Genomic DNA, 24,291 nt, shown 5'->3' with positions numbered 1-24,291 from the left:
CAGTACTCTAACAACTGAGCTACAGCCCCGGATCACCAATCACTCCTTAAACAAAAATTTCTCACAGTCCTAGATGTATGTTTTAGATAAATGTGTGAACACTACTCTGTCCCCCACACCACTCGCCCCCCACCTCACCTTTCCTGAACTGTCACGTCATGCACAACCCCGTGTAATGACCAGGAATGAGTACCATAGACGCAGCACAATGTTACTGGCTTTTCTTGTCTTTTTTTTTTTTTTAAAAAAAAAAAAACTAGTGTCCTAGTGTCCCCTTTATGCTCTGGGATTGTGTCCAGGAGCACACTCAATGCTAATTTCTCCTTTTTTTTCTCAGTCTGTGAAGGTTCTTTTTTTTTTTTTTCTCTCTTTTAGTTTTTCATGGCCTTGATTCTTTGAAGAGGATGAATCATTTCTGAGGACTGTCTCTCAGTTGGATGCTGCATCCTCTCATGAAACCAACATCTCCTTACTGTTGAGTCCAGTAAGAAAAGCATAAAGGCGTTTAGTACCTTTTATTGAATAACAAAGGTCATGGGGTATTCGTGCGGGCATAAGGAGCTCAGGGTAGAATACACTATACTGAGCGTGGTGTTCCGAACAGGGAGGAGGGTCAAAACTGACCAGGCCCCACCAGTGACAGAAGTGCCCCCATTACACGACAGGCCTGATGCTTCTAGCTATGGTCTGTAGTACCCCAGGGACAGACCCACGGAAGGCCATTGACTCTGGGTTCTTCTCCTTACCTGTGTTTATGAGGCCAAGAACACAGAGAGTGATGGACACGTTGACCTTGTTTACTGCGTGCTCTTTTCTAATGGAAGAGAAGAACCCGTCCAGAGCAAACTTGCTTGCAGAGTAGGGAGCAACCAGGGGATGGGCCATTTTCCCTAAAGGACAAATTAAAGATGTTTGTTAATAAGGATCCAGTTTGGCCCCAGACAGAGCAGGGCTTTGACTTGGAGGGGGCTGGCAACCCCTGAGGGGTCTCCTTACCCACTGAGTCTCAGTTTCTCACTATTCCCTAAATTATCCTATGGCATTACATTTCTGAAGGGATAGAAATTAAGTTTTTGGAGATGTGGTTTGAATGAGAATGCTCCCCCCTCCCCCATAGGCTCAGTCCCCAGCTGGTGAAATGCTTGAAAGGATTAGGAAGTGTGGCCTTGTTGGAGTGAGTTGTTGCAGGTTTCAAAGGCTCACACCAGGCCTGCTGCACCCTCCCTCCCCCGCTCCCTGCTAGGATCACGATAAAGCTCTCAGCTACTTCTCCAGCACCATGTCTGTCTGCTCCCACCGTGATGATAATGGACTAACCAACTGGAACTGTAAGCAGGCTCCCAATTAAATGCTTTCTTTTAGAAGAGTTATACCTCTCTTCACCACAACAGAGCAGTGACTAAGATGGGAGCAATAGTGTACAGGGTGAGCTGCAAGACAGACTCCACTAGAGAGAGATACTAAGCAATGGTAGGAAGGGAGCTGGGCTTCAGTACAGCCATGTGTTCTCACAGCTGTTGTATCCAGCTCTGATCCTAGAGGACAAGCTCAGTGGCCTGTCTTCTTTCTGCATGAAGGGGATGAAACACCCGTGTTTGAGTCGTATGTAAAATCTGAACTTCCATCGTATCAGTCAAGACTCGTTCCAGTCTGCCGAGGGATATGTGGACACAGACATAGTAGGAAAAGCTCTTCACATGCTCTGTGGATAGAGCAGAAGTGAACTGAAGCTGTACACTCTTCTGAACACTGACAGAAAGACTATGAAATTCTTCTGTGCTAGCTCTGGAAGTGGAGCCTGTTTAGGGTCCATTTCTGTAGAAAGCTTCCCTCCTCTGGAACATGTAACCCCTTTTCCTTGTATCCTGGAAACTGTGAGCAAAGCCTCCCAGAGTCTCTGGATTTTTGTCTTGTTCCCCCCAAAAGGGTTAACTGTTGTGTTAAAATGAGCATTTAACCTGGTTGAAATACACCCGGCCGCTTGGTACCTGCACCCCTGTGAACAAGGAGAAATCCAGAGAAAATAATACAGTACAGAGACCCAGGATCTTGTGATGCTTCTCCAAAGAATACTCAAATTTTTTCCTCCTAAAATCATTACAATTGCAGACTTCTGACAAGATGTAAAACGTGGCCATGGGAAGCACTAGGGAAGACTAGCAGCAGTCAGACAGTTTGCTTCTCTCACTGTGTCATAGGCCTGGTAGTAGTGCTGCTGCTGCTGCTCTCCCAGGCTGTCTCTGCCTCTTCCACAGCAGTGGAACCCCAGTCCCTACCCAGGCACAGTTATCCAGTTCTTTCGGAGTGGCTAAGCTCTGTCCAGTGGTAGGTAAGAAGAGGCAGAAGGGAGTCTCTCTGCCTTCCATTCTTTCTTCTTAGGTGTCTGAGACAGCCACAGCCCCCCGAATCATGAGTAGAAGGCACACGTTGAAGATGGCACTGCCAAATCACAGGGTAGACAGGTGGCCTGGAGCAGCCTCACCGTCAGCTCTACTCCACCATCAGACAGCCCCAACCTACCTCCTCATTTGCTTAGCCCCACTGTTGTTTTTAATTTTCAACACCCGAGAGCTGGACTCAAACCTTATTATAGATAGACCACGCCGGAGAAGAAACCCGGCATCACTGTGGTTCCATCCCTTTACCTAGGACTGCTACAGGAATGGGCATGTGACCCAGTTTGGGCCAATGAGACAAGGAAATTTTTGTTGAGTGTCTCACAAAGTTCTTTTCCCTCCTGGGAGTTTCTGGGAGTAGCAATCTTCTTTCTCCCTAATGGGCACTTTGTGCATTTATTTGGGGCTAGAATTGCTGCAGCTAGCTCATTGTCAGCTGAGTGGGAAACCACACAAGGAGGCAAGCCCAGCCAAGAGGATCATGGGAAAACAGCTTGAACTGGGTCAGCTGTGAAACCTGCCCTACATTGGAACTCCAATTCTGTCAATAATTTCTGATAATTTTTTGAGCCAAAAAATAGATCTAAAATATTTCTAGGAATAGTATATGATTAAAATATGAGCTTTAGAGACAGGTGACTTGGGTTTAAATCCCAAGCATGGCATTTCTTAGCTACAGTTTGTGGACAATACCATTATGGAGCTAAAATAGCCACATACTATGCTTAGCACAGACTCTGACTCCAAGAAGGCATCCGGAGAATGCTGTTGTTGTCAACAGAATTAGCATTCAAATCAGCAAGAAATGTATGAGCTATTCAAAAGTCATGTTGGGACAAATAGTTAATTACTCAGAGAAGTGGAAAAATGCCACTCTAATAAATTAATTCAAGCCACATTAGAGAATATATGAGGAAAGTAAGATGATACAGTAAGAGAAGGGTGGGTTTACCATCTCAAGAGACACTTAATTCAGGAAAACAGGTGCACTCAGTGAAAGGAAGGGTGGGTGGATGGAAATGCAAAACTTGGAAAGCTGCCTGGCGCTGGAGACGCCCACCTTGCCCTTTTGTATGCAGATCCTTCAAAGAGACCCCCTTCTAGCCTTAGAGGGATGTCTAGCCTCCGACAATGTGCACACCAGCTTGAACACATGCCATGGCCTATTTCAAGAAACTGAAATAAATGACAGAAGGATTCTAACTGCTGCCATTTGGTTTTGAGCTAAAAGGTTATATAAGGCTGGGACTGAGAGATCCACTTCCAGGCATGAAAAGGGTAAGTCAGCAAAGGCCACGCTTGCAGATGGCAGAGATACAGAGCAGAGGACCGCAGAAGCTGAGCTTAAATAGGTATTAACTTTCTGTAAAGTTTGTATATCTCATTCTAGAGTTCAAAGACTGAATAATTGTTTAAAGTTGAAAGGTCACTGAAGAAAACCAAGATTTGGATCTGTTTCTAGTGGCCTACACTTAGACTCTGGTGTTTCCTCTACTTCCTCCCTCTCTCCCTCCCTCCTTTCCTCCCTCTCTCTCCCTCCCTCCCTCTCCCTCCCTCTCTCCCTTCCTTTCTCCCTCCCTTCCTTCCTTCTGAAGGGATCAACTCCCCATTTCAGCAGCCATAACAGCCTAACACGTGCTTGCCTGACCTTGCCTTGGTCACTAGGAAGTCAGATGCCTGTCTCATGGCAAGGAACCAATCAGAAGTTAGCTGGTGGTGCTATGCTTTACTTCTCTGGGTGTGCTTTACGGACAAGTGCACAGCAATGATGTGCAGAGCATAGCAATCGCCCAGTCAACACAGGGCAAGCCCTCCACACCAATCCTGAGCCAGTGCATACCCCTAGACACTCCCCTTACGATGCCCTATAAAATCTCTGTCCTGTGGCTTCTTGGGGCCTTTTCTCTGCCATCCCTCATGGTGGATGGATGAAAGGCCCGAGCTAATGGGGTTAGCTCGTTAAACAACTGCAATAAAATCTCTTGCTGTTTGCATCAAGCTTTCACCTCTGCCTGGTGATTGGGGTCTGAGCAACTGGGGGGTCTTTCACTTCCTCCCTCTCTCCCTCCCTCCCTCCTCTCTCCCTCCTCCCTCCCTTCCTTCCTTCATTCCTCCCTCTCTCCCTTCCTTCCTTCCTTCCTTCCTTCCTTCCTTCCTTCCTTCCTTCCTTCCTTCCTTTCTCCTCCTCCTTCTTCTTCTTATTGTTATTGCTGGGCCCTCTCTTCTTTATATTAACATTTTCCAGGAATCATATGTCAAATCCAGTTACAACCCCCCTACCCCTGTGTTGGTGGAGTTGACCTTGGCTTGGTGTTCAAGCCCTAAATAGGCAAACTTTATGACTACCAGTATTATTTTTATTTTCAGACGGATAAGGGAAGGTGTCCACAGACAGATGTTACTCTTCGACATTTAGATTTGCTTCCCAGGGTCTAACAAATCAGTCACCACAAGCGGTCACAGCATAATCCACTGGTTCTCAACCTTCCTAATGCTGCCACCCTTTAATACAGTTCCTCATGCTGTGGTGACCCTGTTGGGACCCTGTATATGGAAATCCTGCCACGAGTTCAGAGACCTTAACTCCCTCCTATTGTTCTTAAGACATTATCTTAAAGGCTACAGGATGCTCTAGGCTCAGTGGTGAGAGGCTCCTATCTAAATAACAATAGACTTGGGCCCAGGCAGGTTTACTCTCACCCTGAAGGCCAAGTAGTATGTGCAGCTATGGAATGTCTTTAGGATTAAGGGAAGTAATTGCAATTTGCCTTGCATACAGGATAATAGAAGTCTTCTGCCATTGTCCCCACCTTTGGTTGGTTACTTAAGATGGTACATGAATAAACTGAGGCACATTCAGTTATGGACTGAAGTTGCCCTTCTGACAGCTATTCTATGTCTCTAACTCTCAACTCTTTTAGCTAGCCTTTCCCTCATCCACAGTCCCCCCACTCAGGAATGGACCCAGGGCTGATCTCCTGGTCCTGACTACAGCCCTACAAACACCAGTCCTCGACATGGCCCCCAATCATAAAAATTATTTTGTTGCTACTTCATAACTGTAATTTTTCTACTGTTACGAATCATAATGTAAATGTCTGATATGCAGGATATCTGATATGCTGCCCCTGTGAAAGGGTCAGTCGACACCCCCAAGAGGTCTTGACCAACCACAGATTGAGAACTACTGGCGTAATCCCTGCTCCCACAGCTCAGGGGGCCGAAGTCCAGGTGTGGGCTCCAGCAGAGAATCCTTCATCTGGCCCAGCCCTTGATCCTGGTTTTTGTTTTGTTTTGTTTTTTTCTTCCTGTCTTCACTTTCTTTGTGTGCCTCCTGTTCCTCTGTCTCTTTTATGTTCCTACAAGAACTCTTGTTATTGGAGTTTGGCTCGCTCAGAGAATCTGAGATGGTTTCATCTGGATAGCTGAGTTATATCTTTGAGGACCCTTGCTCAGATAAGGCCCTGCTCACAAGTTTCACGGGGACATTTCTTCTGGGGACATACACACCCTTGTCACTCACCCACTACACTTTCCTTAGTGCAGTGAGGATATGGATGGTGGCATCCGATATTCTTGGATGGCAACAACTGAGCTATAAAAACAAGATGGCAAGCAGAGCCGTTTTTGCTTTGTTCATGAAACTCCCTCTATCTCATGCCCCATCTTTTAACAAGCTGTAGGTTATATTTGAGGTACAAAGTTGCATCCTAAGTGATTTTTCATGAGAAAAGGAAAGAAGGTGAGAAAAGAGAGGGGAAGGAGAAAGGAAGGAGTCAGAAGTGTCCCAAGGAGTCACAGCATCACGACAGTATCTTGTTTTCTTTTTCTGCTGCTGAGATTGAACTGACATAGGCAAATAGGTCTCACTTCAGGTCACTTGATTACAGAGGGGAAACCCTTGATTTTCAGAGCTTCAGCTGATGTAGGAATTGCTGTTTATGGTTGTGAGCCAGAGGCTCATAAAAGAAAGTCTGGGGCAGATCACAAAAACTGGAAAAAGAGAAGACAACCTCCCCACCCCCAGCACATTCATCACAATCTCGGGCATTTAATTAACATTTGTTTCCTATCCCAGGAACTATGCTTAAATACTTCCCCATATAGCACACCACATAAACCATATATGGTGGCATACATGCAACCCCAGAACTCAGGAGGCCAGGGGTTCAAGGTACTCCTTAGCTACATATCAAGTGTGAGGTTACCCTGGGTTATACTGGACCTTGTCTCAAAAGAAAATGAAAGAATCTGGATTTTCAAAGGAATTTTGCCCTTTCTAGCCTTTGGAAATGTCCTAATGTATTTTACTAGATGCAAATGTGGGAGTTTCCGCACATAAGCTAGTTAGCATTGTGTGGGAAAGGCATTTGCTAAAGTTAAGTTACATATGTCTTGATGTTTAATTAGCCAAGTGAGACCATTATTGAGACATGAAGCAGCCAGAGAAAGGGCTTTACCACATCCGAGTCACCAGGTCATGTGTGACTGGGAAGGACAGGTTCCCACACAACAGGGTTGGGTGGCAGTAGAGGGAAGGGTCACATTATTCCCCATGTCACCCTATAGAAGCATCTTATCTAATTTCCAGTCAAAAAACCTGGTAGAACCAGAACTTCATTAAAAGGGGTAATATATGAAGAGTTCATTCTAAGAGGCTCGGGGCCTTGTTACAGTGAGTGCTGGTGGCTGTGTCAGAGGAGCAGCAGGTGGCAATCTAAGTTCAAGCTGTCAGCCCACCAGGAGAAAACTCTGATGGGTCAATCTCATACTGTCAAGGCCGAGACCACAGACCCTGGGATGTCTTTTGATTCTGCTGTGCCTTTACATGTTAGCTGCTGTTATCATCTTTCTCTGTTGTCTGGCATGGTGTGAATAGGTGTGGGGAGGTCCCCAGTGCCTGTGATGTAGTATGATTATCTCATGGAAACATACTGTTCTACTGGGCATTTTTTTTAACCTATGGATTACTATGAAGATAATTTATTCTTACATTATACTGTCTAATTGTTAATAATAATATTAGTTTTAAATAGAGTTTTGATGATAAAAATAAAACAAGGAAGTGTCACACTGCTAGAACACAAGAGTTTCTATTGAGGAATCATATAGACTGTGGCTTAGGTTTATGATTAAGAAAAATAATTAAGTCCTGGTAGCCCAGCTAGCTTAAATTCTTTTAACCTCAATGCTGGGAGATGTGTTCACAGGTTTCAGAGTGCAAATAGCTGAAACAAGGCTTTAGAAATAACTTAAAGTTAGACTACAATGTTTTCATCACATAACTTTGAGGTTATGTGATGAAAAAACCCAGTAAGACAATCTTGTGGAACTCTTTAAGGTCAGGGAACAAGAACAAAGCAGCCCATTTATTGCTATTTGAGTCACTCTTCTTGCTGGGGTTGGTTGATGCCCAAAGGTGATTATTAATTTCTTACCCATTTTTGCCCTCAATCTCCTGATATAAGAAAGCTATTGTTGAGTGGATACTTACCCTAAAGATTTAAAGTAGAGCTGAGCAATTCTTTTTCCATATATGAAAGTTTAGGTTTACGATTTCTTATAAGATTACCTTTCAAGATAAGTAATAATTGACCCTTTCTTTGGAACTACAAAAATGCAGCCTTCCAGTAAAAGACCTTACTGAGAAGAGTACCTTGCTTGCCCACACAGTTAATCTATAACAAGCTGCTTGGGTATGAATGTACATAGGTTCTTGGGATAATTTGTTTTTCAACCTGTAATACATAAAATGTTTAATCATGTAAGGGATATGGAAAACATGCCATTTTTTTTCCTTTTGCTTTGTATTCATTGCAATCATCCACTTGAAAAGCAATGTAATCACATTGTTATTCCTGTATTGCCTGAGTATCAACTTTGTTGGGGTATATAAGCTGTAGGAAAAAGTATAAAGTAGAAAGAACACAAAAAAGAACTGAGAAGAATAGAAAATAAAGAAGGAAACCATCAAGAGAGTGTGCCAGTCTCTTTCCCTAACCCCCTCAAATAAAAAGTCTAGAATGCATCAACTCTGTGGCTTCCCTTTGAGTCCCTGTGCTGCTGGAGGCTAGTCCCCCAGGCAGTGATACTTGAGGTTCTGAGAAGCCTGTGAACACTTTGCTCTAGGTCAAGTTTTAGTTGACACAACAACAAAAGCTGGGCAGTGGTGGCACACACCTTTAGTCCCAGCACTCAGATGGGAGACCCAGGTGCATCTCTGTGAGTTTGAGGCCAGCCTGGTCTACAAAGCAAGTTCCAGAACAGCCAGGACTGTTATATAGAGAAACCCTGTCTTGAAAAACAAAACAAAAATCCCACAACAAAACAAAACAAAAACCCCCCAAAACCCAACAAAACAAAAACACACAAACATGTGCACATATACACACAGTTGATTTTCTCTCTTCCAGGAAGGGTTAGACACAAAGTGAGCAGTGGTGACCACATTTTCTGAAGCAAAACATGGGACAAGGAGTCTGACAGGTCTGAGGGCAGATGTGGTAAATGGGACAGAAAGTCCAAAGATTTGTCCCCCAAACACTAGGTTCCAGTCACTGCAGAACAGCTAGAACGGGCGAGCTGGCAGACAGGCTGTGCACACAGGCTTGTGGGCTGGACACCAGCGGTCAAAGGGAGACTTGGAATGCAGGGTCTAGGAGGATTTCTAGCTTGGGCCATGGAAACATGGTAGACTTTAAGCAGGAACTTGCTCAACTAGTGGCTACTGGAGCAAGTGATTGTGGCTCATTTGCCTGGGTCCCTCTAGAAGTCTGAAGATGGGCAGGAATGAAGCTTTTTAATTTGTTATTGTTTTCTTTCCTGAGCATTCAGTTAAAGCCCTTGAAAAAATTTTAACCATGGGCTGGAGAGATGGCTCAGAGGTTAAGAGCACTGATTGCTCTTCCCGAAGTCCTGAGTTCAATTCCCAGCAACCACATGGTGGCTCACAACCATCCATTATGAGATCTGGTGCCCTCTTCTGGTGTGCAGATATACATGGAAGCAGAATGTTGTATACATAATAAATAAATAAATAAAATCTTTAAAAAATAAAGAAAAACAATGTAATGACTTCTTAAAAAAAAAAAGAAAGAAATTCAAACCATTTGAAAGTCCAGCAAGACAGGTGGTGATGGAAAGCCGGAGATCAAACCACATCATACCCGGGAACCATTGGGAATGGATGGGAGTGTTTCCAAAAGGAATCACCAAAAAGCCCAAAAGAAAATCCCCAAAGAATTTATCCCCATACTTCCTCCACATCACTGGGTTCCTAGGATGGAGAATACTTTTTTTTCTTTTGAAATACTTTCAAACTTTTAGTGAAGTTGAAAGGTTGTACACAAAAGAAATTATTTTCACCCAAGCCTCCTTTTAGACAGGGTCTTATACAGTTTACACTGATCTCAAACTATTCTGTTTTGGGTGTGACCTCTTGAATGCCCGATGCCCCGTCCTTACTCCCAAGTGCTGGGATGACAAGTGTGCACCACCACACATGGCTTCCACGGGACTTTTTCGAGTATTCCTGTAACTGAGGTCAGTGCTGTCCCCATGTTCTACCACCTTGAATACGCACGGCTGGGTCCACTTGGCCACAATAAGAGCATGGCAATGAAGGAAGTCATGCATCAATTCTCAGGGCTTCTGTAGCAAAGTGGGTAGCTGAAGATAGCAAAGACTTATTTTCACAGTTGTGGATCTGAGATGTATGAAGTCAACGAGTTGAGAAGACCATGATCTCTTCAAAAGCTCCAAGAGCGGACCCTCCCTGGATGCTCACTGATGGCAGGTTTCAGAAGCAGGGCTAACTTTGCAGTTTTGGTGATGGAAAACATTGCTCTAGTCTCTGATGACATATATTCGTGTGGCTTCTATTTCTTCCATCTTTTGTCCTCTGCCTCTTACGGGGTTCTTATTACTGGATTAAGTGCTCTGATGGGTTATCCAGAAAGCTCAAGAGCCTTCATTCAATTAAAACTGCAAAGATCCTTCTAAGTCATGTCCATAGGTTCGTAGAGTTAGGATGTGGATGTCTTTCCAGGCACTACCATCCAATCTGCTTCAGGAATGCTAATGGATTCTTGGTATATAATCCACAGACCCCCAGGGGTACTGATGCTTATCTCTACCATGGAACATAGGTGCAAAGGTCCCTTTAAGAGACAAGCTCTGCCTACTTTCCTTCTCTCTTTCTGACATTTCTCTGAGGAGGCAACCCCCCTCTCTCTTTCTCTCTTCCTCCCTTCCTCCCTTCCCTTCCCCCAATATACTTTCCATATAATTTTTGTCTGTAGGTCACTATCTCTCATGTGCCATTTGTCCCTCACCAGCCATGGAGTCCACCAAAGGTCCCACCTCTAGCCATAGTATTACACACCGTATGTTTTATAGCAAAAGCATCCCAAAGACCACGAGTTGCATTGCCTGTTGGGCCATGTCAGTTCACTTCTATTTGAAATTATTCTTCAGTGTCATTCAAGTTCATGGCTTTGATACTGCTGGGAGAAACAAGTACTTATCCTGTACCAGCCAACATGCTGTGACTGGCTTTTGCCAGATATCAAGAACTGATGGCTCACAGATTTTGTAAGCAAGCTGATGCCAGGCTATGGCAATCATGGGACTATTTACACTATAGAAATGCTACCAATAAGGGTTTTAAATTTTTTCCTTTCTGGGAAGCTGAGCATTGAACATACATGAGAACACTTTTGGTGACTGCCCTGCCATTTGGATTTGTCTGATATTCTGGCATGATTTGATTTGAACTATGCAGTCCTGGTAGTCTCAGGAGTAATTCTGTGTTCTTCACATCCTTTCCCACCAGATTCACACGTAGTTCTGGTCCCTTCTGTGGCTGGTGAAGTTAATCATGAGTCATTGGACTCAAGAGGAACACTGAAGTTTCTCTAGCACAGAACTGTTCTTTCCCCCTGTAACCTGTAATTATGTTGAGTGTTTCCCCCCCCCCAAAAGTGTATTAACCATCCTTAAACGTACTGTTTGGTGGCACCATGCATAGTTCTGTTGTGCAATAGCTCTACTATCATCTCCAGAACTGTTTATATTGCAAACTGAACTCTTTGCCCATCAAACAATAACTCCCATTTGCCCCCTGCCCTAGGCACAGCTCCACTAATCTAGTCTTAGTACTGGATTTCTTATTTTGTTGCTGCCTTACTGCGTATGTCAGTATTTCCTCCAGGTTAGGACTGCACACTATCCTGCTGTTTTGTCACGTTCTTATCAGTTTGTGGATGCTTGGGGTGCTCTTGTGCTTTATCTGTTTTCAAATCTCTCTCCAAGACTGATTCTAGCCCTGAGTGTCTATCCACAAGTAGAGCTCTCGGATTATGCAGCAATGCTGTTTTTAAATATTTTGAGGAGTGTCTGTGTTTCCCTGGCCCCCTCCCTGCATCTTTCTTCCTTCCCCTCCTTCTTTTTCTTTCTGTCTTCCTTCCTTCTTCCTTGGCTGTCATGATAGCAACATGCTAATGAGTAGGGGCTGGTGCCTCCTTATACACTTGGGGTTTTCCTAGTGATCAGAGATGCTGAATATCTTTGCATGTTTCTGTTGGACATTTGAATATCTTCTTTGGGGAAGTATTTTTTTTTCAAGTCTTCGGCCAGTTGCATTCATTGTTTTATCTTTGTTGTTGCTGAGTAGGTAACACTTTGAGACTAGTGGGAATGCTCTGTTTGTTATTAAACTTTCACCCTCTGGTTTTAACATTCATTAATATGCCTGGATGAATGATTATCATAATGGCCGCTAACTGGTGATTCTCCAATGTTCTTGTTCCCTCTGTGTTTATCATTTGGCCTTCCACTATGTGGGGGAAATGCCTCTCCATTTGTTTATTCTTGGGATTATGTAATCATGAACTCATCAATTTCTGTGGCATGTAATAGATTATAATCCATTTTTGTTATTGTTCATAGTTGGGCTTTATTCTTTTCTGTTTTAAATGTTCAGTCTTCTGTGATTCTAAAGCAGTTTGATAATGCATACAAATGACCTCAAAATGTTTCCATTGTTCCACTCACCCCGAATTCCACTCAGATGAGTGCTACAAATGTATCAAAAACTGTTCAGGCTCAGGCTCAGGTTCAGGAAACTTGTTATTCTACTCTCTCTCTTTCTCTGTCTCTGTCTCTGTCTCTGTCTCTGTCTCTGTCTCTGTCTCTGTCTCTGTCTCTGTCTCTGTCTGTCTCTGTCTCCGTCTCTCTCCCTCTCTCTCTCTCCTTCTCTCTGTGTCTCTCCACATACACACACCCTCTCTCTGGGTCTCTAACATAGGCTGCCCTGGCCTAATACTCCCTGTGTAGCAGAGAGTGGCTTTGAACTTCTGTTCCTCCTGTTAACATTACAGGCATGCAGCCCACATCAACTCTGTGCAGTGCTACAGTACTAGGGATCATACCCAGGGCTTCTTGACTAGAAGACAAGTACTCTGCAGAGTTACAACTCTAGCCATGTTTTTTTTTTTTTTTTTGTTTGTTTTTTTGTTTTTTTTTTTTTGTTGTTGTTGTTTTGTTCTTTTTGTTGTTGTTTTTGGTTTTCTGATTTTTTTTTTTTTGAGACAAGGTCAACTTGACACATACATATAGCATGAATAATTAAAAACCCAGAGACAGATATTGGGGTTAAAGATGAAGATCAGAGAAACAAAGCAGCTAACCACTAGAGAGTTCTTACCTCTGCCAAGGCTCAGACCAAAAAGGGGTGATCCTGTCCTCAGAGTGACTGCAGACTGACTGATTCCTGTCTCCTCCTGTTTTATATTCCCCTCTAGTGCTGGGATTAAAGGTGTGAACCATCACCGCTCGGCCTCTATGGCTAGCTAGTGTGGCTTCTGGGATTAAAGGTGTGTGCCACCACTGCCTGACCTCTGTGGCTAACTAGTGTGGCTAGCTTTGCACTCCGATTTTCAGGCAAGCTTTATTTGTTAGATCATAAACAAAATATCACCACTCAAGCACATCTCCATTAAACCATAACCTTTCCTTTCTTGTTCATCCCCAAGATCTCATGTTAACAGCAAAATAAAACACTTCAAACTTTTAAAAGTCTCATAGTCCTTTCCAAAGTCTCCAACTCACAGTCTTCCTGCTTTGGGCCTGTTGAGTGCTAGGGTTATAGGCCAAAGCAACGAGTAAGTTGGGACAGCTGGAACAACCGTGAATTGCCGTGTCCTGTCAGTCTCTTTATAGCACTGAAGGCTATTTCCCTGGTAACTTCTGTTTGCAGCTTTAACACAGCCTTCATTTTCACTGTGCGCATGGCATTGATTTTATACCACAGAAATAACTTTAAACATTGGCGGCACTGCTTTCCCCATCGTACTTGCCTTCTATGCTTTAATCTTTCATGAGGGATTGGTGTTCCCTGTGCTCCCCTTCTGAGGGCAGTCACATTTTGTTGAGAAATCCAGGAGCCAGATTTTAAACCTAAATACATATCTGTGTTGAGTCTGACTTAGGCAGAGACATCTTTTGCTTTGAGCCTTAGTTTCCTATCTGTGTACCTCCAATAGGATGTATTTGCTGACAGCCTTACCACACTCTCACCCCCTGAGGACAAAGAGGTTGATATTTTCACCTAGAAGTAAGTGAATGAATAAAGCCATGGCCAGCAGTGAGGCAGTTTTAAGGTTTCCGGCTTCACCATACTTTGCTTTTGTTTTGACCTTGAAACTCACGATGTTTCAGAGCAGAGCCCACACCCTGCCTCCACCTCCGGAGCAAGGTCTGAGACTGTAAGAATGCATCACCATGCCAGGCCTCTCAGCCTTTTAAAGAGAAAATTTGAAGTAGTCATCACGGATAATATGCTGTCCTTAACCTGCAAACATCGTTACTGTTTTCATCAGAGAGACTTTCTGATTTCTAATCGCTCTGCCTCCTTTTAGGGGCAGAAAGGATGTGATTCATAATTCAGCAGTTACTGCCTCAGTCCTTCAGGTCTGGCTCCATGCAGTGCCTTAAAGTCTATCCACAGTGACTCCCGGAAGCTTTAGGTCCCCAGTGAGCCTCACTCTGACCTTGGCCTTCTTCCGAGCCCTGCAGATGACCTGGCTGCTATACACAAGCTTCACCTTGTGGGTTTCTAGCTCCCATAGCACTCCACAAGTGCTTTCACAAGTCTTGACAATTGTTTCTGGGCTAATTGTATTGAAAGGTATGTGGGGACATTTTCTTAGAGAAACCAGAACAGGCTGGGTGAGGGGTGAACAGACTTCCTACTTTGGCACCCACACCCTTTCACGTCCTCCTTTGGATTCCTCCTAACTTCCGGAGGTACAGCATCACACTGAGGAGCTGGCTTACTTTCTGGAAGCCATAGCACCAGAGTTGCATGAGATTAACATCTGTATGTTCTTCTCTTTATGCAAAAACGTTATGGAGATTCTAAATTGATATGTGCAGTTGAGAAACCTGTTTTTTTCCCCTTCCCTCACTATAATGTTTAATTCTTGAGCTCAGTTTAGACCACACAGGGAGCTCTCAGCTAACACAAAGGTTACAGTCCAACAAGTGATTTCATTCTCACTAATGTACTGACGTGGGGAATATTTAACCTTGACAGTGTCCCTAAATAACTGCACTGGAACGCTGCTGAAATCTCTGTAGATAGTTGAAATAAGCCAGAGAACAAATGTATTTGGATAGGTTGGAAAATTAGATTTGTCTATCCATCCATCCATTCATCCATCCATCCACCAAGAGGCGTATTAAACGTTGATGTTTTAAAAATTAACAGTTAGGGAGCTTTGAAAGAAGGGTGTGAATGTTTAGAGGCTTTTGACAAGGCTCAGTGTTCTTTCAATGTGTTTTCATTTTGCTCTAAGAAACCCAGTCAAGCTCTTCCTTTGTTTCCCTTGATGTGGAAGAACTTGTATCTGTCCACTTACATCTACTTGGTGCTTAGCCTTTGTTTTATGGTTAGTGGTATTAGGATATTGGGGAGGGAGACACACACACACACACACACACACACACACACACACACACTCTCACACACACACACACACACAGGGAGAGAGAGAGAGAGAGAGAGAGAGAGAGAGAGAGAGAGAGAGAAAGAGAGAGAGAGAGCACAACTTCCAAAAGTAACCTTTCAGAATGCAGTGAAGACAGGATTTGTTTAAATTTCTGTGGTGCTGCCTGAAAAACACTCCCTGAGATGTGGGGTCTGGGTGGACAGAGCCAGGGAGTAGAGGGAGGATTGAGTATAGGTCTGTTCCTGACTCCTCAGAGGGATGACACTGAGGAGGCGCAGGAAAGCGGCAGGCTGCCCAGTTCCTGTGCCATGCATGTGACTGGCATGATGGCGAAGGGACCAGCTCCCTATTTCAGCAGCCATAAGAGCTGAACATGTGCTTGTCTGACCTTGTCCTAGTCACTAAGGTCAGATGCCTGCCTCGTGGCAAGGAGCCAATCAGAAGTTAGCTGGTGGCGCTATGCTTTATGACTCTGGATGTGCTTTACGGACAAGCGCACAGCAATGACGCACAGAGCCTGCCAGGACCTGGCTGAGACTGTGGACAAAGCTGCTGGACACTGGAAAATTGATTGCAACCCCTTTGCCTAGACAAAACAAGGTCAGTCTTTTCCATGTTCCTCTTCCACAGAGAGGAAAACAAAACAAAACAAAACAAAACAAAAAAAACAAAAAAACCCAAAAAACCCTCTTACCTTATAGGCCTGGCGAAGATTGCTGTTCTTTGAGACAGCTGCCTCCAGCGGTAATGGAGAAACTTGGGTGTGGCTAACTGTATATGGACTGGCTTCTAACTGGCTTCTGTCACTTTTTAGTAGATTCGGATAGAATATACCCTTCTACCCTTCTCAGATCTCTGAAGTATTAATGGTTGTCAACTTGGCAGCAATCAGACAGTCAGATCCACTATAGACTAGTCAGTATGTTAGCTGATAAAGTAATGACTACCTACTGTTCAGTCACAAGTTCAAGGTTTTTAAGTTTATTTTGGTTGTCATCTAAGTACAAACTTAAAGGGCTTTTCATCAGGCCAAAGGCACCTCTGTCCAATCCATACCTGGCTCTCTGGACAGAAGAAAAATGTACATGCTTATAGCCCAAATCTGTAGTTTTTGCTAGGACTCAAAGTTATAAATATGTTCTTGCTGTTTGAACAGATATCCAGATATCTGCTTTTTCTGCACTGTGGGCTTCAGTAAATAAGTTTTAACCTCTGTTAAACCTTTGTTCCTAGTTTAAACATGTCTTAAACAGGTTTCTGCTTCTGGCAGACATCTGAGTAACAGTTGCTGACTACAGGCTGTTCTAAGTAGACTGCGAGCCCTGGACTTGCTGTGGATGTGAACCAGTCCAGCTAACGTGGACACCCCCTGTCTCTGCAACAGAGTCTGCCAACAGCCCCTGATGATTGCCTAAATTCCTTTTTTTTTTTTTTGCTTTTGACTAGCATTTCAACCTTCTGAGGTCCCTAACTTCGTCCCAAAGTCAGCAGGAAGTAGCATGAGAAAGAATTTGCCGCCCATTTTCCCTGGTTAAAATGCTAAGTCAGAAGGAACTCCCTTGCATGGGGATGCCAATATCTCTCACTCCCTGATGGGGGCACTAGAGAGACAGCAATTCCATGATTGGAATTTCCAAAAAAGAAAATGGGGGAATGAAGGGACCAGCTCCCCATTTCGGCAGCCATAACAGCTGAACACGTGCTTGTCTGACCTTGTCCTAGTCACTAAGGTCAGATGCCTCGTGACAAGGAGCCAATCAGAAGTTAGCTGGTGGCGCTATACTTTACGACTCTGGGTGTGCTTTACAGACAAGGGCAACAACAATGACACACAGAGCATAGCAACCACCCTGGGAGGGCCTATGGGCCATAACAACCAGTTGACCAATCAACACAGGGCAAGCCCTCCAAGCCTGGAGGCACACCAATCCTGAGCCTGTGCGTACTCCTAGACACTCCCCTTATGCTGCCCTACAAGATCTCTCAGCAGCCGGTGCCAGCTGTCTTTGCTAGCCATCTGCCATAGCGGGAGGGTGAAAGACCCAAGCTAACATGGGGTTAGCTCGTTAAACAACAATAAAGCCTCATGCAAGTTTTCGAATCTGCCTGGTGATTGGGGTGACCGAGGTCCTGGGCTGGGACCCCGTATACCTGAGTTTTCCAGGGGTCTAACAATGGGTCATGGTTATAGAGCCCATAGAACCAGGGGACGCAAAAGTGGAGTCAGCCTTACCGTCCAGAGCAGAACACAGAAGAGCCATTTTAGCCAAGGGCAGATAGGCTTTTCTCAGATACTGTCTAGTGTTTTCTTCAAACCCAGTGTTTTTTTTTTTATTTTGTTTTGTTTTTGTTTTTTTAAAGTAATATTCAAGCACTAGCATCTCAGTTTCAGAAATGCCTGCTGGGTATGCTTTTCCATCCCCCCTCCTGCCCGTCTGTCCTCTGAACCATGTCTGGGGCCAGGGATTTATTCATGTGGTAGCCTTGAATATGGTAGAGTGGGTTTGGGGAGACATTTTCTTGTAGGCTCTCCCTCTCTCCTCTCTCTTCCTCCCTCCTTTCTTTCCTTCCTTTCTATCTTTCTTTCTCTCTTTATCCCCCAGCCCAAGTCTCAGTCTGTAACCCAGAATGGCCTGGAACTTATGGAAATCCTCCTTCCTCCGTGTCCCCAGTGCTGGAATTTATAAGCATGATTGGGTCATTTTCTTCTGCTCTTATGTGTTTCTTGGCATGGATGGTATGGGAGGCAGTGATTCAGCATGGTTTGTGTTCTTTTGTAGAAGAAAAAGCCCTGCTTTTTAGTTGAATATTGACTAGATCCCATCTACAGCCTGCTGTGGCCCATGGTTACAGGTTTCATAATGTGTCCTTCATTTTCCACATGCAGCTGGAATTCAGACATAACAGCAAGCCTTCTTGGACATGCAGATGAATGTAACACCACAGGACTGTCTTGCCTGGTTCTTGGACGGCCTCATGGGGTAATGACTGTCTTATCAGCCTTGGCTGCCTACCCTAGGCTGTTCACAGGAGAAAATGAATTTAGATTTGCTTAAGGCAGAGTAAGTTAAAGTAACAGCATGTGATAAAGACAAGAACTTGTTCAATAGGGGCCAGAAAAGATGCTAAGCAGCAGCTGCAAGCATCAGCACCATCTCTGAAAGGACAAGGATGTAGCCAAGCCTGAATAGAGAGTGCAAGCCCTCCTCTGTGAGGTACAACACCCAGAAATGCACCAGGAAAAAGCAAATACCCTGGAAGTGATTACAACTCTAACTCAGTAGATTTTTTTTTTCTGACCTCTGGGTCAGTTTGATGTTTAGTGAGATTCAGATTTTTTAGAAGTAAAGATTACCAAACATACTTCCTGATTGTTTAAAAGAAGGTACCAAGGCTGGGGAGATGGCTCCTTAGTAAAGCACTTGCCATTCAAGCCTGAGTGCCTGAGTGCAGGCCCCTCGGAGTTACATTAAAAAGAAAAAAGAGAAAAAGCCAGGCATACATTTGTAACTCCAATACTGTGGAGGAGGAGACAGGGGATCCCTGGGGCATGTTGGCCAGCCCAGCTAGCCAAATCAGTGAGCTCCAGGTTTTAGAGACCTTGCATCCAAAACCAGAAGGTGGAGAGTGTTTGGAGAAGGTACCTGGTGTCATCCATACACTTGTTCATGTACATAAACACTACAACATGCACAAAACAGAAAAACATATAAAACAGTACACCATGGAACACAATACTTGCTAGGGTGAGAAATTAATTTGTAAATTCAGAGATGTGTGTTAACTCAAAAGGGCTGAACTCCAGGCACTGAACTCTACACAAATGACAGACACAGGGAGAGGGACACAACTCTATTTCTACCTCCCAGAGCCCGTAGGAATTACTAAGTGCTATTCCGTAGATGCTGCGATGTATGGAAACAGAGGTTATCAGAATTCCAGCAGACCCTTAGGGTCTACAATAATCCTTGTCCTCATGCCAAGCACTTTCGGTTTCTATACATCACAAAAGTTAAATTCTCTAGGCAAAAGTGAAGCAGCTTTTGTGTTAGGCTGTATTTCTCCATTCATCAATGGAATCGGAACTCTTCAGAGCCACCCACACCATGACTGATGTAGGGGGTTTTGGCCAGTGCCTAGGGTTCACTGGGTATGTGCCCAGCACCCTCCCACTCAGTATGCATCTGGAAGCTCTCCTTTGCTTTCAGCCCAGCATGTCTGTGGGCCAGGAAGGGCCAGAGTCTGTGCTGGAAGCACAGGGGTGCATATCAATCACTCTGCTGGCCACTGGCACAGACACACCGTCCCTTTATCCAGTCACCACGCAGGCCTTCCTTTCCTGGGCCAGAAAGGAGAGTGCTTTAGCACATTGATGGCCGTATTCAGTTCAAAGAGAACTGACATTTGTGGAGTATTTAACAGTTCATGGTCTCCTAGATCATTTGTTTTTTTTATGTCCTAAGCACTGCATTTGTAAGTCTGGCTTATACCGCTGTATTCTGACCCTTCAACCACATCTTTACTAATCAGCAAACATGTGTGGGACTTCTGCCCGGTATCCAGGAGGAATCCTCACCTCTGAAGACTCTCATCGTGATGTTGTTGGATGCTGCCACTATGCAAAAACATTGGGACCTCCCTCCTATGTAGAGCTCTACCCTATGAGAGCGTTTCTTTGCACAAATTTCCTATCTGTTTAAATATCACTTTTTTTTTGGAGACAGAGTCTTACTGTATAGACTAGAGTGGCTTAGAACTTGTTTTGTAGACCAGGCTGTCCTTGAGTTCACAGAGATCCACCTACCTCTGCCTCACAAATGGTGGGATTAAAGGCATGTGTCACCAAGTGCAGCCTGAATTTCATTTTTAATGCTACAAATTGAGATTCAGAAGAGTATCCTTAGTACACATTTGGTATCCCTGCCCCCTTCCTTCAGGACTGGGATTAACACGGGAACTGTGCATGTTAGGCAAGCATGCTACTGCTGTGCCCTACCCTAGAGCAGCAGTTCTCAACCTGTGGATCACAACCCCTTTGGCGGTCCAGGGGTCACAATTCAGATAGCCTGCTTATCAGATATTTACATGCCAGCCTGTTCTACAGAGCTAGTTCCAGGACTGGCTCCGTAGCTACTCAGAAACATTGCTGTTAATAATAGTAGCAAGATTATACTTATCAAGTAGCAAGGAAATAACTTTAGGGGGGAGGGCACCACAGCATGAGGAAGTGTGTTACAGGGTCACAGCATTAGGAAGGCTGAGGACCACTGCTGTAGAGCAGTTTTGTTTTTCCTAGCCAACCATCTTTCTGCATATCCTTAAGATATTCTATTCTTACTTCTGTTTTTGTACCCACTGACCTCACCACCCTTTTGGTTATGATGGAAGCAAAGACCCTCATGAACGAATGAATCTGTCCGTGAACTATTGGCTTTTGCATGACATCACTGTGATCGTTTCAAGTTCATGCAGTGTGACTTCTCTGCATGGAAACTGGACACAAACTTGTGCCCACCACAGGACCTTGCGTAACCCCAGCATTATTTGGTTCTCAACTTCTGCCCTGGCCCCTGAGCCACTCACCAGCCATGGAGGAGATGACAACAATGCTGCCGTTACTCTGCTTCAGCATGGGTAAGGCAGCCACGCTCATGACCACATAGCTGATGAAGTTGACCTCCATGGCTTTGCGCACAGCATGGATATCATCTTGGAAGAAACCCATATTGGTGTAAGTGATGTGGTTGAGAATGAGCATGTCCAGTCCGCCTGCAAAGAGATGCTGTGTTGAGAGAGACCACTCAGAGCCAATCCTGTTCCCCTCTGACCCGCCCTGCCCCTCCAAAGCTCTAAGCCCAGAGGAGGAAAAGGGAGGGGAGCCTTACCCATGAGCTTTCCTGCTTTAAGAACAAATTGCTCCGCAAACGTCATATCTTCCATGGTGCCAGCAATGTAGTGAGCAGAGGCTGCTCCGAGTTCAAGGCAGCGGGATACCACCTGCAGAGACACAGCAGAAATGGTGGCCATCTTGGCTGTGGGCTTTCATGTGTAGTTAGGGGGTAACTGGGGCTTAAATGAGAGTTTGTTCACAGAACTGTTTAGATTAGAAACTCCGTGTGTGTGTGTGTGTGTGTGTGTGTGTGTGTGTGTGTGTGTGTGTGTACATAAAAGCAGCAGTTTTATATTCCTGTATTTGTGCCTGCATATGAGAGTGCAGGCCATGGGGGAGGGAAGCAAGCCTTTGTGTATATGTGTAAGACTATAAGCTGGGCACAGGAAGGCACACCTATCTGTGGATACAGAACATTTACCTTCTGGAGACCTTCCTCTGATCTTGCAGTCAATACCACATGGGCTCCCATTTCTGACAGATGATATGCCATTTCTCTTCCGATCCCTTTGCTGGCCCCCGTGACAATCACTTTCTTCCCTTGGAGCATTTCTGGGAACCACAAAAGCTATGAGTACCCCCAAAGCCCTGCTTCACCAGCCATACTTAAAACTTGTGAACCCAGATCAGTTTGCATCATGTTGTAACCCACTGGAGTGACATTTGGAGTTGTTCATAAACAGGCTCTTAAGATGGGTTTGGCCTTTCTGCCATCATTCCAAAAAACAAAAAATAAAAAACCTCCATGTGTAGAGATCACAGAGACAAGGCCAATTTGGCTAAACTGCCCAAGTTCAACACTTTTGGCATGATCTAATTTTGCTAAATTGAAAGGGAATTTTAAAAGGCACCACAGAATGAGTTCAGAGAGGTATCAACCCTTCTACTTGGTCATCAGCATCATAGCCCTTTTTAATTTTTATTTTGGCCTCTCAACCATCAGTCTCTCCATTGGAGCACAGCTACCTGGTTGAGCCATGGGTCTGGGTATCACTTTCTCTTCTGTAGAACTGAAATTTCTTTCTATGCTGGGTGCCGACCAAAGCATGGCCAACTTGGTTATGTGGCTTACCCCTCTCTGTCTCCTCCTGCCCATAGCTTGTAGCTGGAGGATACAGAGTTACAGACCCACATTAGGGTTCTCTCTTTCTCAGTGACTTAGGGATCAAGAGCATAGCTAGTTTTATAGGAACATTCTAGCACACCCCCCCCCCCGCCCCCGTGTTTTAAGCCTGCTCCTCCAAAGGAGACACATTGGTACTTACCTGGTCTGAACTCTTCTTTTGTAGAATAGTAGTAGGCCAAGAAGAGCACCAGAATGGGGAGGAGGTATTTTTTCACAAATGCCATCAGACAGGGTCCTGTATGTCCAACAGAGAAAACCTGCAGAGCTTTCAACAACTTCCCAGGCAGGCAGCAGCCTCTGAATTGTGACATCAAGGACGGGGGAGGCTGGAGTAGTCTCAGGCAGCACTAGCCAACTTCCCTGTCAGAGCGGCGATTGGCTTTGGGTGGGATCCCATTCGTCCCTGGCAGCCTGCGTGGTGGATTTCATAATGGACAATGTTTACTCCATTTCATTGAGTAAGAGGCGGCTTCCAGATGGCCAGGCTCATGACTGCACAGGGCTGGGTTCCTGAGCATGTCCTACTGACGTCCTCTGCACACATCATCAGTGGTCTTGCAAGAGTTGGGGGGAGAGAGAGAGAGAGAGAGAGAGAGAGAGAGAGAGAGAGAGAGAGAGAGAGAGAGAGAGGAGAGGAGAGAGAGAGAGGAGAGAGAGGAGAGAGAGAGAGAAGAGAGAGAGAGAGAGAGAGAGAGAGAGAGAGAGAGAGAGAGAGAGAGAGAGAATGTATCTAAGAGTCCCTAAGAATGTGGGGCTTTGGGGGAAATGTGAGTACTAACAAACAGAGGCAAACTCAAGCCAAATCTCGCCCCCCCCTCCAAAAGTCAGAAGCCAAATCTCACCCTCCACCCCACCCCCAGTCGGAAGCAATTAAAATTAACAGCACAAAACAGCAAAATAAGCTCAAGAAAAAATGTGCATGCCTTAGGAGAAAACAAAACAAAGCAAAACAAAATAACAACCAAACTAAAGCAAAGAAGCCGTAGTGAAGCTCAATGAAAAAGTGTTACAATATCAAAGAGAAGATGGGACCCAGCCAGACCCAGATGGCAGGAACCTGAAGCTCAGCATTGGAAAGCACCCTTATTTCTTTAACAGGGAGAAAGAAGGGACAGTGGGTAACAAAACAGGAAGAAAGGCAGTAGGCTGTTAAACTGGGTTATGTAGATGCTAGGGAGGAGCAACTAGCACAAGAGGATGCTGGGACGAGGAAGCCAGACCAGAAGAGGTAGACCACCCAGAGCTACAGTCAGACAGCTCTCCTGTAAGCTGTAGTGTCTCTACTTTTTTGCCTCTACTTTGAAACTGGGTCTCAATAAGTTGCCCAGGCTGACCTTGCACTTGCTCTGTATCCTCAGACTTGTGATCCTCCTGCCTCAGCCTCTTAAACAGCTGGGATTTTAGAACTGGGGCCATAAGGTCCTGAGGGACCCAGTGTGCTTGAAGCAAAACTAGCATAGAACCAGGTAAAAATGATCCAAGAGAAGGACCAAGAGGGGAGACACACCAGCAGTTAGAAACTGATTTCTCAGTGTGAAATACCCTCAAACGCATTGGCACAGGAGACCGCTTCCTGAACATAACACCAGTAGCACAGACACTGAGATCCACAACTAATAAATGGGACCTCCTGAAACTGAGAAGCTTCTGTAAGGCAAAGGACACAGTCAATAAGACAAAACGGCAGCCAACAGAAAGGGAAAAGATCTTCACCAACCCCACATCTGAAAGAGGGCTGATTTCCAAAGTTTACAAAGAACTCAAGAAGCCAATGGATGGAAAAAATGTAGTACATTTACACAATGAAGTACTACTCAGCAGAAAAAAACAATGGAATCTTGAAATTCACAGGCAAATGGATGGAACTAG

The 24,291-nt window shown here is 44.7% G+C and overlaps 1 protein-coding gene across 2 annotated transcripts in view; it reads right to left on the bottom strand.

Annotated features, from left to right (window-relative positions):
- Positions 1 to 24,291, bottom strand: part of Hsd11b1 (hydroxysteroid 11-beta dehydrogenase 1) — a 51,601-nt gene that overhangs the window by 1,874 nt on the left and 25,436 nt on the right. For both annotated transcript variants that reach the window (XM_035445690.1, XM_027416560.2), the window contains exons 2-6: positions 22,562 to 22,833; positions 21,718 to 21,848; positions 21,292 to 21,403; positions 20,990 to 21,175; positions 747 to 890 (exon numbers count right to left, since the gene is read on the bottom strand). In XM_035445690.1, coding sequence (XP_035301581.1) covers positions 747 to 890; positions 20,990 to 21,175; positions 21,292 to 21,403; positions 21,718 to 21,848; positions 22,562 to 22,733 — 745 coding nt within the window. In that variant the 5' untranslated portion in view covers positions 22,734 to 22,833. The remainder of the gene's footprint in view (positions 1 to 746; positions 891 to 20,989; positions 21,176 to 21,291; positions 21,404 to 21,717; positions 21,849 to 22,561; positions 22,834 to 24,291) is intronic.

The sequence above is a fragment of the Cricetulus griseus genome, chromosome 5, assembly GCF_003668045.3.
Source record: "Cricetulus griseus strain 17A/GY chromosome 5, alternate assembly CriGri-PICRH-1.0, whole genome shotgun sequence".
In the NCBI taxonomy this organism is placed as follows: Eukaryota; Metazoa; Chordata; class Mammalia; order Rodentia; family Cricetidae; genus Cricetulus; species Cricetulus griseus.
Note: the sequence above shows the minus strand (reverse complement) of the source record. Positions and strands in the feature narration are given on the sequence as shown.